General features: G+C 44.2%; 1 protein-coding gene across 9 annotated transcripts in view; it reads right to left on the reverse strand.

Moving 5' to 3' along the window:
- Nucleotides 1–231: 231 nt before the first annotated feature.
- Nucleotides 232–14,058, reverse strand: part of THRB (thyroid hormone receptor beta) — a 383,013-nt gene continuing 369,186 nt past the window's right edge. For all 9 annotated transcript variants that reach the window (XM_081235681.1, XM_081235682.1, XM_081235679.1 and 6 more), the window contains 2 exons: nucleotides 9,416–9,674; nucleotides 232–5,247 (listed from right to left, as the gene is read on the reverse strand). In XM_081235681.1, coding sequence (XP_081091807.1) covers nucleotides 5,006–5,247; nucleotides 9,416–9,674 — 501 coding nt within the window. In that variant the 3' untranslated portion in view covers nucleotides 232–5,005. The remainder of the gene's footprint in view (nucleotides 5,248–9,415; nucleotides 9,675–14,058) is intronic.

Consider the following 14,058-nt stretch of genomic DNA (forward strand, 5'->3'; position numbering starts at 1 on the left):
CATTAGGCAACTTTTTTTTTGCCACTCAATCACAGCAAGAGTCCTAACTCACATGTGTTCAGAGAATTGGGGATTGAGACATATATTGATAGCTGATGGTAGTATAATTCCATTAATAATATTCTAGAACATTTTGAGATAAAATGATGAATGTAGTCCTTTAGCTGCAAAAACTTCACTCTTCCCTCCTCACCCCATTTCTATGGACCCTTGCAAAGAGGATATCTTCCATTAGCCTTTTACTTCCCTCCATCCCATGATGCCCTCCTCCCAAGAAAATTTGCTAATTCTAGTGGATGTTTATGAAACAAATGCCCTTACATCCCTGTTTTCCTTCCTTTGGAAGCAGCGAGATGAGAAGAGTAGGCAACCCCATGCTTATGTAGAAAATAATAATATTTAAAGAAAGAGACAGGAAATTATATCCGTTATAAGCTTTTTCTTTTTTTCTTTTTTAGAATTGTAGCTTATGAGTTTATCTACGCCCGCTATAGTCATAATTACAATTTAATATCTGCATACAAAAGCTATGTAAAAATCCACTTTTCCCAAATATACAAATTTTCATTTTGGATAGTTTAAAACATTTTGATCACAGATTTCAATAGACTTTTAGGCTGAAAAAAATATTACCGATCTAGCAATATCACTTAACACCGTTTGCAAAACAAATCTTCCAATGACTGTAAATCTTTTCCTATTCTGTTGAATTTTTCTGATTCTCAGGACATGAAAACATGATGGGGGAAAAAAGGTGTTTTCTCTGAAGAAAGGCTTCATAACTAATTTGGCTCTATAATCAAATGAAAAATGCCAATTAGGAAGAACCAAAAGAAAGGAGCAGCATAATGTCAACTCATGCATGCCCTGATATCTTCTCTGTCAGCAATACACATGTAATCAAAGTGTCTTCCTTTGTCTTGCATTGTGCTCCGTAACGTACATGGGTATTTTCTGCATCCTGAGGAGGACAGACTTAAATCTGATTGTCTTGTGCATAAGGTGGGTCAGCTTTAACTGTGCAACAGAAAGCCACAAACAGCATTTTATCTGCACAATATTGCTCTTGAAGGCGGCATTAATGAATGTAGAAACACACTAGAAATGCACACTTTTTGCATTTGCAAACATTTGTACAGCACAGTAAAACGTCTGTGATAAGGCCAAACCTTTTTTTTTTACCTTAGTCTGTTTGTGTGTGTGTGTGTGTGTGTGTGTGTGTTTAAAGTTTTTATTTTTCTTTTAAAGATTAAAGTAAAATGTTTCAATTGTAAAAAATACACACCGGGCAAATCCTTACCTGGATAATAAATATCTACATCACAGTACAATAAAATTTCTTCTCTATAAAATTTAAATATGGATTATAGTCTGTCCCTATCAAAAGAAACACTATGCTAATATTTCCATATTATTAAAATAACAGGAAAAATTACGAGCTTATTTTAGAACCTTGATGCCGTAGCCATTGGAAAGGACAACGAGATTCAAATGTCTGTAAGCGTTCTCCTTTGGAAGAGGAACTGTGGCCTGGTTATTCACTTCAATTCAGTTTACGAAAAAGGTTTAGCCTTACAAATGATGGCTACATTTCAAGAACCATAAGACCAGTTTCATATTTTATGACTCATGCAGCAAAAGGTCAACATGACACGAATGGGTGAGAGGTCCATAGAATAAAAATGTATCACGGACAGTGACATGCTTTGAGGGCATCCACAGTTCGTGGAGGCTGGGGCTGAGGAGGAACCAAGCCTGCACCCCTGTTCACTCAGAGGTGAAGCGGGGGTGGAGCCGGGCTGGGCGGTCCGATGACCGTGCTGCGGGTGGAAGAGGCGTCTCTCGGGGCACAGGTGAGAGGCATCACAGGGCTGAGGCAGCAACGCGGCAAGGGTGCCATTGAGGACCGAGGCTCACGTGACTACAAGAAGCTCGGAGGCGGCACGCGGTGTGTTGAGCAGAACCGTAAAGAAGAAAAGATCTTAACTTCTGTCACTATTTCTAGAAACGCTTCACGTCTAATTGAAGAGCAAAGTACACTTGAGGGTCACACACACACACACACACACACACACACATCGGACACCCCAAATTTAAGTGATTTATAAATAGGAATCCCAGTTGTACGGTGTGTTCTCCTCTACTGGGATGTCTCCCCACTGGGAAGGGTTTCAGTCAGTCCACATTTGATTTGAAAGTCTGGACAACATAAGAAAAAATGTTTTAAATAATCCAGAGCAGATCTCTCCTAATCGAGTTTTATAGGATGGAGTCTTGAGGTGCACTAAGTACCTCAGTCAGTTACAGAAGGAATGAGTCACCTTGACCACTGGGGTTGTGCTTTCAGTCCTTATGGCCTTTCCTTTCAACCTGAAGTACCTGAAGGCTTGTCCTACTCAGCATAAAGTAGTCAGCCTTCGACAAGAGTTTTAGATCAGGGGTTTGCCTGTTTAAGGCAGTCATGTAGGGAGCCAAGGGTCAAACATACTTACTTGGGGCTGGTTGGGTCGCTGTCGATCTACCAAACTGCTGGGCCAATGGCCAATCATGTTAATCCCTAAAGTATTCCAGTGCAGCGTTAGATCAGGCTCTGTAGCTACACTGAATCTGGGGGTGTCTGATGCACTGGGGAATCTCTGTCAAACAAACTGAGGGGACTTTCCTGGGGAACTTTGCTGACCGAGGAGAACCTCCAGGATCCCCCTGCTTGCTTTTCTCTCCTTCCCTTCGGAGGGAAAACTTGCCCCACCCCAAAAAGCTTCTTAGACTTGCCCCGGAGCAGAGAAGGTGATGAAGCGCTTATGTTTCAAAGAGTAGTTCTCCAAGGAGGGTCAACAGAGGGAGCTGAGATGTTAACATGAGGGCTTGAGGAGACTGGCTAGAGGCTGCCTAAGAAAACAGAACCCAAACACTGTAGATAAGTCAAAGCCAGTAGTCTGCCCGTGAGCTTCACGTTCATAATTTCAACCTCTCCACCTATTTCCTTTCTCTGGTTAGCAAGTTCCATAGTGCTGTTCTTGTTTTCTTTCCTCCCCAGAAGCCAGTATAATTGCTTTAGCACTTTAAAGAAATCATTTTCCTCCCAGATTATTTCTGGTCACACTTGGGATTTTTAATGCCGTTCTTCTTCCTTTTCCAAAGCCATCATGCCTTTCTGTAAATAACTGATGAGAAGTATGTCAAATTCCTATTTTGAATCAACACCAAATGTACTTTCCTTAACTGTTAAGAGGGCCACAATTTCTGTCTAATAAAGTTAGAAATTTGAATGTGAAAGAAACCATCAAAAGAACCTGATCCCCCTTCTCCCGTCCCCCAAGCTAGTACAATATTAAGGATGGGAGGATTTTAGAGTTCATGACCTATTCATCAGGTGAGAAAACCAAGACTCAAGGTCACAAATCTACCACTTGACAGCACACACTAGCACTCAGGCACCCTGACTTCTGGGCCAGTTAAAAAAGAATTAATCCACATGGTTTTTAGGCAAGTTTCACTGATATGGCTTATTTTCCCAAATACTTCCAGGATAAGGCAGTACAAGGCAGGCAGAGGAATAGTTTATGTCTACCATGCCAGTGAAGAATGAGATACATTCAATTGCGTGGGTATATCCTTTGCCCATCTTCTGACGTTGAAGCGACCAGGGGCACCATTTGCCATCTGGGCACACCCTACTCCAGCGTTTGTCACTGGGGAGGCTGGTTGGGCAGGGAGGGTGAGTGAGGGTTCGTGTGCATGGTGTACAGGTGTTTCCTGCTGAGTGTCTTTCAGGGCAAGGCTGTCAGAGGGACAGAGGGTCAGTGGCCGCACCAGGCTTTGTTTGGTGAGAGCCAAGCCTCAGAGTCAGAGGGAAAAGGGGCCTAGGACACACTTGTGAGTAAAGCAAAGAGCTTGAGGATCTAAAACCAGAAGGAAGCAACCTCAGAGCATCGGGACGAGAGGAGGCTCTAAGAGCGCTGCATTTCCTCCAACTTAGAACGTAACCGCACTAATCTCTCCCCGGCATCCCTCCAGAACAAGACTTAGATTTCAGCTTGTTATCGCTCCCTGGTTAGAAGGGTTGATCCATAGGGAGATGTGTTGTCAGCTCAGCAGAGATGCAGTCAGGCTGAATAACTTCAGGAGTTTGGGAGGTGAGGGGTCAGACGTCCATGAGCAGCGACAACACTGTAAAATAGGTTTGATTTTTGTGGGAATTTTCTCTGAGCCTAAACTGTAAGAAGCCTTCTTACTATGAGGTAACACTAGGTGAATTTTTGGAAACTGTTGAGTCACTGACATTCGTGAAGACTTCGAATTTCTTTGGGCTTACTGAAAGAAATTATTTTCCTAGTTGGCCTCAATCCGTCAACCACCTGCACATCTTTGAGTCATGCCCTTGTATAACTCGAATTAAATCATAGGATTGTAACAGTTATAGTGAAAGGACAGCTAATTGTTGGGAAACAAATATTCCTATACATTCCAGGTTAGGCTGCTAAGAGAGAATAAAGAGTGCTGAAAACAGCATGCTCTTGAATAGATAAAAATTTGTTCAGACCTTTCCCTGGTAAGCTGAAAGCCACATCTAACCAAAGGTGGTCTGCAATGTGCTAATCTGAGTGCTGCAAAAATCAGGATCGGTTCAAGATGACGATATTGTCTTGGTTTTAAGTCTTCTTTAGTCTTCTGCCGCACCATTCTGCTTGCTCCAGTCTCTGACTGGGACACATGGGAGCTGGTGATGGCTTGGTGCTGGTGAATTAATGATTGTCCCCTGCCACCTCCACAACTGTAAAACCTCCAAAGCATTCACATCAAAGGACTGGAGAACAAAATGCAGTAGTTACAAGTACCCGCATCCAAGGGGCAATTTCATCCATGTCTAGGCCAAGGACTACCTCCCCTTTCCCCCAAACAATCCCTCCCAACACAAGGAAATAAAGGAACAAACAAAAAAGAGCTAGGCAATGGAATGAAATGACACCCAGCAGTGCTGTTGGAATTATGAGAATGAGTCAGTCTAATCCTCAAACACTTCCAAGAACAATGGGGGAAAGAGTTCCGTGGGGCATTCCACCTTCATGTGCAGGAAGCGGCTGGCATGGCAGGCTCCAATCATCCGCAGATCTGTCACCTTCATCAGGAGTTTTGGCCAAAAGTGAGTCACGTGGTGTTTTCGGTAATTGATATAGTGTTCAAAGGCCAGCAGGAAACTATCTTGGTATTTTTCTATTCTCTCAACACAGGCAAGTCCTGGGCGGTCTGAGGGGAAGAAAGAAGGTGGAGGTTAATTTGGAGGCAGAAATGAGAAGGCTTGCCTGGTCCAGTTCAAGCCCTTTAGTGTGAAGTGGGCTGATCTAGGGACTTTCAACTCCTAGGAATGGGCATGGAGGCTATAGGAACTGTGGGGCATCAGGGACCAAGATACCAGGGAGTGGCGTAACTTACATGAAGCGAGTCAATGCTTTGTTCAGATAAGTGTCTCTAGTTTAGACAAATCACCTCCTTGGGTGTGAAGGGCGATGCCTCCCTCCTAGGCTACAGAAAGAGAAGCCTTGCCTAGAGAGCTGAAATACTCTGCATAATGAGGGAAGGGTTTTGACAAGCATGGACATGCAGAGAAGAGAGAGGTGTGAAAAGAGATTGTGAAGATCTCAGGAGGCCTGGATGCCAGAGGAGGAATGTCCGATGGGAAGAAACGCTGGTGAAGACAAAACAGCACAATATCAAATTTTAGTTGTTTACCTTCCCGTCCCTTATACCTTTGGTTGCTACCATAGCAGCCCTGGGTTGGTGGTGTCTTGGGAAATTAAAATGAAAAGAAAAGGGGACGTGAGCGACGCTAGGGTCACCCTGTGCAGAGAAGAGTCACAGTGGGAAGCTGGAGCTAGAGGAGACCATGACCATGTACAGCCCAGGAAACTTTCCCAAGTCATGGGAGGACCACTGGTGTAGGAGAGGAATCAAGGCAGTTTCAAAAAAATGATAAAAGCATGTAAAAAGAAGGCTGGATGACAGGGGAATATCTAGGCTGCAAACAATTGGGTTTCAAAAGTGGGTACAGAGGGACTGTACCTCAACATAATAAAGGCCATATATGACAAGCCCACAGCTAACATCATACTAAATGATGAAAAGCTGAAAACTTTTCTTCTAAGATAGAGGACAAGACAAGGATGCCCACTCTTGCCACTTTTATTCAGCATAGCATTACAAGTCCTATCCACAGCAATTAGGCAAGAAAAAGAAATAAAAGGCAACCAAATTGGAAAGAAAAAAGTAAAACTGTCACTATTTGCAGATAACATTCCCAGCTGCATCAAAAAGAATAAAATACGTAGGAATAAATTCAACCAAGGAGGTGAAAGGCCTATACACTGAAAACTATAAGACACTGATGAAGGAAATTGAAGAAGACACAAAAAGTGGAATATTATCCCATGCTCATGGATTGGAAGAATTAATATTGTTAAAATGTCTATGCTACTCAAAGCAATCTGCAGATTCAATGCAATCCCTATCAAAATTCAATGGCATTTTTCACAGAAATAGATTAAACAATGCTAAAATTTGTATGGAGCCATAAAAGACCCCGAATAGCCAAAGCAATCTTGAGAAAGGAAAATGGAGCTGGAGGCGTCACACTCTCTGATTTACAATAATATTACAAAGTTATAGTAATCAAAACAGTATGGTACTAGCATAAAAACGGACACATAGATCAAAGGAACAGAATAGAAGGCCTAGAAGTAAACCCATGCATATGTGGTCAGTTAGTTCACAACAGAGGAGCCAAGAATATACAACAGGGAAAGGACAGTCTCTTCAATAAATGGTGTTGGGAAAACTGGATAGCCACATGCAAAAGTATGAGACTGGACCCCTGTCTCATATCATATACAAAAATTAGCTCAAAATGGATTAAAGACTTGAATATAAGACCTGAAACCATAAAACTCCTAGAAAAACATAGGTGGTAAGCTACCTGGCCTAGGTCTTGGTAACGATTTTTTGGATTTGACTCCAAAAGCAAAAATAAGCAAAGGGAACTATGTAAAACTAAAAATCTTCTGCACAGCAGAGGAAACCATCAACAAAATGAAAAGGCAACTTACTGAATGGGAGAAGATATTTGCAAATCATATATCTGATAAGGGGTTAATATCCAAAATATATAAAGAACTCATACAACTCAATAGCAAAAAGCCAACCAATCCACTTGAAACATGGGCAGAGGATCTGAATAGACATTTTTCCAAAGAAGACATACCAATGGCCTACAGGGACATGAAAAGATGCCCAGCATCACAAATCATCAAGGAAATGCAAATCAAAACCACAATTAGATATCACCTCATACCTGTCAGAATGGCTATTATCGAAAAGAAATAACAAGGGAACGCTTATGCACTATTTTGGGGAATGTAAGTTGGTACAACCACTGTGGAAAACAGTATGGAGGTTCCTCAAAAAATTAAAATAGAGCTACCATATGACCCAACAATCCCACTTCTGGGTATTTATCTGAAGAAAACAAAATCACTAAGTCAAAGACATATCTGCACCCCCCATGTTCTCTGAAGCATTATTACAATAGCTAAAGTGTGGAAACAACCTAAGTGTCCATTGATGGACGAATGGATAAAGAAGACGTGATTTACACACACACACACACACACACACACACACACACCCCACCCTGGAATACTATTTAGTCATAAAGAATGGAATCTTGCTATTTGCAACAATATGGATGGATCTTGAGGGTAATATGCTAAGTGAAATAAGTCAGAGAAAGACAAATACCATATGATCACAGTTATTTGTGGAATCTAAAAAACAAACAAAACCCCAGCAAGCTCATAGACACAGCAGATTGGTGGTTGCCAGAGGATGGGGGTGGGTGGGTGAGATGGGTGAAGGGGGTTAAAAGGTACAAACTTCCAGTTATAAAATAGTAAGTCATAGGGATGTAATGTACAGGTGACTATAGCTAATAATACTGTAATTGCATATTTGAAAGTTGCTAGGAGTGTAAAAGTCCTCATCACAAGAAAAAAATGTGCAACTATATATGGGGATGGATGTTAGCTAGACTTATTGTGGCGATCTTTTTGAAATATATACAAATATCCAATCATTATCTTGTACACCTGAAACTAAGGCAATGTTTTATGTCAATTATACCTCAAGAAAAATTAAAAAAAAAAAGAAACGTATAAACCTGAATGAATTTCTCACACAGCTCCAGGGAGCCTTACCATCCCCCTGCCCAGTTCTCCTCAGGTTGTGGCTCTGATCAAATACATTCATGCTTCACGTGTCTAGTTATTGAAATATCTGTATTAGTAAAACTCTAAGTAGGGTTCTGCTTAATCTGAAAGGAAGAATCAGGGCTATTGTCTCAATGCACCCTTCTGAGTTTAAACAAAATATGCTGGCTTTTGGAATCTGCTATCCAGCTCAAATTGCAATTTGTGCATTTTAATTTCGTGTTTTCCTTCATATTTAATGCTGCTGCTCTGAGGCTCTGCTGAATCTCCCTTCTGTTCCCCCTCTCCTCTCTCTCTTTGCATGTGCCAGATAAATTCTCCACACGATCCTGTAACTTTTCATCCAAACAGAAAATCGACATGATGTTGCTCTGCACTAACTTTGTTCAATTTCTTTATTTTAAAGGACACTGAAGGCCAGAGACCCTAGCAGCTTCACTCGAGGTCACAGGGAGGCCTTACATGAGTTACACATTTTATTTCTTTAAGGATAATTCTGCTGATGGGCCGAGGGCCCTGGCTTCTCACTGGCTGTTGACTGGAGACTGCCCTCGGCTTCCAGGGGCCACAAGCAGCTCCCTGTCACCTGAGCAAGGAGAGTTGTCAGAGCACATCTGCTCCCAAGAGGGACTCGCGTATAATATAATGTAACGCAGTCACATGGGTGACACTGAATTCCCCAGATTCTAAGTGGAGCAAGTCATGGGTTCTCACACACTCAACAGGAGGGGGTGAACAACAGAAGAGGAGGAAAAGGGAAGGCCGTGCTAGAGCCTGCCCACCACACGGGATAAGGGTACGAGTGACACCAGCATCCTGTGCGAAGTCCAGTACACACAAAACCAGAAGGGGGCAGGGTTGGCCAACTGCCCCAGGCAGGCCGGGCAGTGTCTGTTGAAGGTGGACCATTTCATCGAGCCTTTAGCATGGCTCCTCTTTTCCCTCCCCACTACATGGGGAGACTGCAGAAAGCATCAGGAGCCCCACACCCCCCTTCAGGTCCCAGGCCGTCAGCAAACCCCCGCTCGCTCGCTCGCTCGCTGGAGGGGAGCGAGACGTGATTCTGAAGCTACCGGGGGGCCGGAAACTCATCAAGTGATCTGAATGCATATCAGACAAGCGCGAGCTCTCTGGATGCCCGGTCTGGGCACACTCACCTGAAGACATCAGCAGGACGGCCTGAAGGAGCGCGACTTCAGTGTCATCCAGGTTGAAAGAAGACAGCGACATGCCCAGGTCGAAGATGGCGTCTGACACCACCCCGAGACCCCCGTTTTTCAGCTGGCCCCGAGTCACCGCCATCTCCCCGTTCAAGGTTAAAGTCTCACTTTCTGGATCGTAGCGCACAGCAGCGCGAAGGGACATGATCTCCATGCAGCAGCCTTTGAGGAGGATTATCTGGTCTTCGCATGGCAGCTGAAAAGAACCAGGGCACGTCAGCAAGGAACAGTTGCCAGTTAGGAAGCGTGCGCAGGACCCTCAGGGCTACGGGGACAGTCCCCCGCAAGCAGCACCCGTCCTGCCCTCCGTGAGCCCGTAGCCTTCCCTTCCTGCTCGGCTGCAGACATCCACAACCATTTTTCATACTCCAGACTGCTCGTAATCTTCACCAACTTTAATCTTGGTCGTTTGCATTATATTCCAGTCACATGTGAAACTGTGCTGGTCACGGGGGTGTCTATTACACCACCAACTGAGACCTGCCTGAATGCACCCCCATTTTGGTCTGGTAACTCTAACAGTCAACAGCTGACTCCACCGTTTAGCTGGCAACTGCCCTGCTCTGTTTTTTGAAGCAAGTTTGCTCCCTGAATCTCTTAAAAGGCCAAGAGATGTCCCATCTTTGCTCAGTCACCTAGTGAGCCAGAGGTGAGACCAGAATCCAGACCTCCTGGCTCCTAGGTTGTTACTTTCTCCTCAGCACCTCGGGCACCAGAATCACTCCACATGGATCTTTCTGCCAGGGTGGTAATTTCATTTTAAGCTCATTTGGTTGCCCTGGTAATTAGGATTTGTGATAACGTGATAACAACATCAATAATAAACTTAAAAAAAAAACTTTGTGAAGAGAAATAATAAAAAATGAGAGTTTGATTTTCTGGAGAGGGAGAATGTTTAAGTGCCATTATCAAAGTAGTTTGAGAGACTATTAGTTAATGGGTGTTTTTGATGAATTGGGCATCGTGCTAAGATTTACATGCATCACCTTGTTTAATGTTCGCAGCAATGCAGTGAGGTAAATATTCTAATTCCAATTTTACTGAAAGGAGTGGAAATTCAGGCGCTGAGAGATCGAGCGACATGCTAGGGAGTCCCATGAGTGTTTGTGGGTGAGGCGAGGGCTGGAAGCCAGCTCTGCCAGAATCCAAGGCCAAGAGAGGAGGAGAGCTCGCTCTCTGAAGGGCTTTGGGTGTGCGCTTCCGTAAACAACGAACATGTAATGACACGTAATTTCTATCTCTTCATTAGAGCAGGTACCAGTTCTCTTTTGGGAAATACACTTGGCAACACTTAACTAGTTCAATTTAAGATATTATGTCAGACTGAAAGTAATACTATTGAATTACCTCTAAAGTACGTGATATTTCATATTTTTTACTAACTCAACCTACCCACCTTACTGTTTAATTTCTAATTGCTTTGCTTTCTCTACAGAATAAAAGGCATTTTGTATTTGGTTCTGGAATCCATTCATGTGAATTCTGTCCTTCTACTCATTAAAAAACAAATGACTGTGATTTGCTTTTAATTAGGCTCTAATTTGTACTCCTCAGTTACATCCTTGGATTCTTGGCCCTGGGGCCTGGTAGGAAACAGGAGACCGGAGCTTAGCTAGATCCTCCACAGGCAAGTGGAAAGTTGGCTGAAGTGGGTGGACACTGGCTTTATTGCCGAGGGCAGCGGTCCTGTCTGCAGCCCCATCACTGTCACCAAGGCCTTGTTAAACACACACTGCTGGCCCTGCCATCTCGGTGTCTGCATTCCCAAGTTCCTAGGTGACGCCCACGCACCTGGTTCAGGGACCCGACTCTTGAGAACCACAGGACATAGAGTAGCAAAGAGAAATGACTCATTAGATAAAACCATTGTTTTCTTTTTTTTAAGCTGTCACAAAGTATGCAGACTTGGGCAGGCCCCATCATCATAGCCAAGTCTGATTATAGATGAAGTAGAAGTTTTCATTTGAAAACTTACGTCTAAGAGTTAAAATTTCAATAAAAGCAGAATAAGGATTTGTCAAGGATCACCAACGGTTTAAAAACTAGGCCAGATGCCTTTTCCTTTAAGAGGGGTTTGCAGGATCCTGCTGAGGCCTGTCTCCACATGTGGGCAAACAATCTCTTAGTCACCTGCCAAAATACTTCCATTGTGAGAACGCTCCAGAAAGGGCCTGCCAGGCAGAGAGGCAGGGGCCTCCCATAGACTCTGCCTGGCTCCTGGGAGAGTGTCACTCGGGTTGATTGGCAGGGATGCCAGTGCCCTGCACTCTAACAAGTGATTCTTATGTGCGCTTTTGGCAGCTCTGCCCGCAGTGACGTCAGATCTTTCGAAGCCTTCGGTTGGCAGGCTGGCATGGATCTTAGCAGAAAACTATTGCGAGTGCGATTTGAACAGCAGATGCGTCAGATTGCCCCTGGCATGAAACTCCTGGTCCCCAAGGCCACCTGGGGTCTCCAGCCCACTCCACAGGTAGCTCAGGGCCTCCACAGTTCATTTCTTTGGAACGTTCTTTGGAACGCCAAAGAGGGTGTCAAAGGGTAAAGGCCCTCAGGAGGCCACAAACACCAGAAACGTACACATCTCTGCTGTCAAAGTAGCCGCCCGCCCACATTTTTTTTCAGTTTGGAGACTACAAAATATCAGGGTTGATAGAGATGAAATCATGACTTTGAAGCAGACGTAAATTCCTAAGGGAAACTTGAAGGGAGAAGCTCGCCACAACTCATGCTTGAAAAGTTGCATGCTGAGCCCTCAGCCTTGCCAAGGACATAAGTGCACGGTGTGTTTGTGGCTGGTGGTGGCGAAGGCTTCTTTTCTTTCTTTAACTGACATATCTCTCAGAGGCTGGTTTCCATGAGCTTTATATTTTCTGAAAAACATTTTCTGGTGGGTATTCAAAGGGGAACACAGGACTGATAGGCTAGCTCAAGTTGAGCTAGCAAACTCAACGGAGTTTTTTCCAGACACCAGGGACTGAGAAAAGAGGGCACAGCCTGGAGAGAGAGGACCAAGAGAGGTCCAGGGAAACAAACTCAACCCAGTGCACAGAAACGGAAGGTGGTACCTGGAGTCAGAGGAAGCCGGTGTCCTCAGCACAGCCGCGAGAGGGTACACACTTTCTAGAGGGCAACTTGGCAACACATATCGAGAGCCCTAAAAGGTGTAGCCAAGGTCCTTAAATTCCACTTCTAGGATTTGCCCTTAGGAAATAGGCAGCTTTGTGAACTGGGCATAGGTACCAGGATGCTCACTGCAGAATATTTATATTAGTGAAAAACTGGATGTGAGCTAAAGATCCTGTAATAGCAGATAACCTAAATTATGGGAGAGCTATTCCTTAGCATACTATGTGGTCATTAAATATTATTTTGTCTAGTGGTTACCAGTCGGGGGGGAGGGGTATTGAGTATAAGATGGCTCAAGGGTGTATTGTACAACACGGGGAATAGAGCCATATCTTGTAATAACTGTAAATGGAAAGTAGCCTTTAAAAATTGTATACAAATTAAGTAATTAACTGTAGAGTTAAGCAATATTATTTCGTGAAAGAACACTTAAATGTTATGTTCTACAGCTGAGGGTAGAAAGTTAAGGCATTAGACACCAGGGTACTGGTAGTGATCTGTTTCTTTATCTTGGTGCTGGTTACGCGGGTGTGTTAGGTCTGTGACAATTCATTGACCCGCACCGTTATGATATGTGCCCCTTACTCTTTAGTAAGAAGTTTGAAAAGGTAGTTCCCTAAGTAGAACGTTCATTATGGTACAAACTATATTAATATATTCCATATATGTATGTGTGTGTATATATGTACGTGTGTATACACACACAGATTTGAGAAAAGGAACTACGCTCCAAAATGTCAGCAGTTTATCTCCTGGTGGTGTTACCATGAATTGTTGCCTTTATTGTGCTGTGTCGGTCTCCAATGAATACGTATGATTTCTGTAACAGCCTCCAAAACTTTAATAGATGTTAATTTAAAAAAATGGTCAGAGGCATGGAAAAGCACACCAAATACAGGTACAAGTCGCAGTTCCTCGTCCAGGGCTCACCGACTCCTCTGGGGTGGGTACGAGTGGTCCCCACCATGGGGCTGCTGGCCGGCCCGCGTGGCACCTGGCCCCCAGCACCCTGCAGCCGGGGGTGAGCAGGAGGCATATACTCTGTCTCAGCGAGGCCTACGACCAGATAGATCCCTGCGTCCCGAAGCCCACTGCTCTGTCCTTCCGGGTATGGCTTCTGTGGAGGCTCAGAAATGGCCACGAGAAGGGTCCCTATTAGGGTCTGAGGTCTCTCAGGATCCTAGCGGGCTCCCATGACTGCAAACTCAGACGCACGTGAACTGGAGGCCACGGTGGGATGGGATCATTCCAGGTGAGGACACTAAGCCTCCTTCTGGGGGAGACTAGGTTCCCTGGCACTCAGGTAGCTTCCGTAAGGGGCCCGGGGCAGGACGTGGCCCTCTCTGATATCTTTCTGGGACCTCTTGGTGGTCTGAAGAGCAACAGATTGGCCCTCGGTGGGGCTTTTCGAAGGGAAAGATTCTCCGGAAAACATAATCAACCCCATTTGATTA

Source organism: Mesoplodon bidens (genome assembly GCF_964165515.1).
Source record: "Mesoplodon bidens genome assembly, chromosome: 5".
Lineage (NCBI taxonomy): Eukaryota > Metazoa > Chordata > Mammalia > Artiodactyla > Ziphiidae > Mesoplodon > Mesoplodon bidens.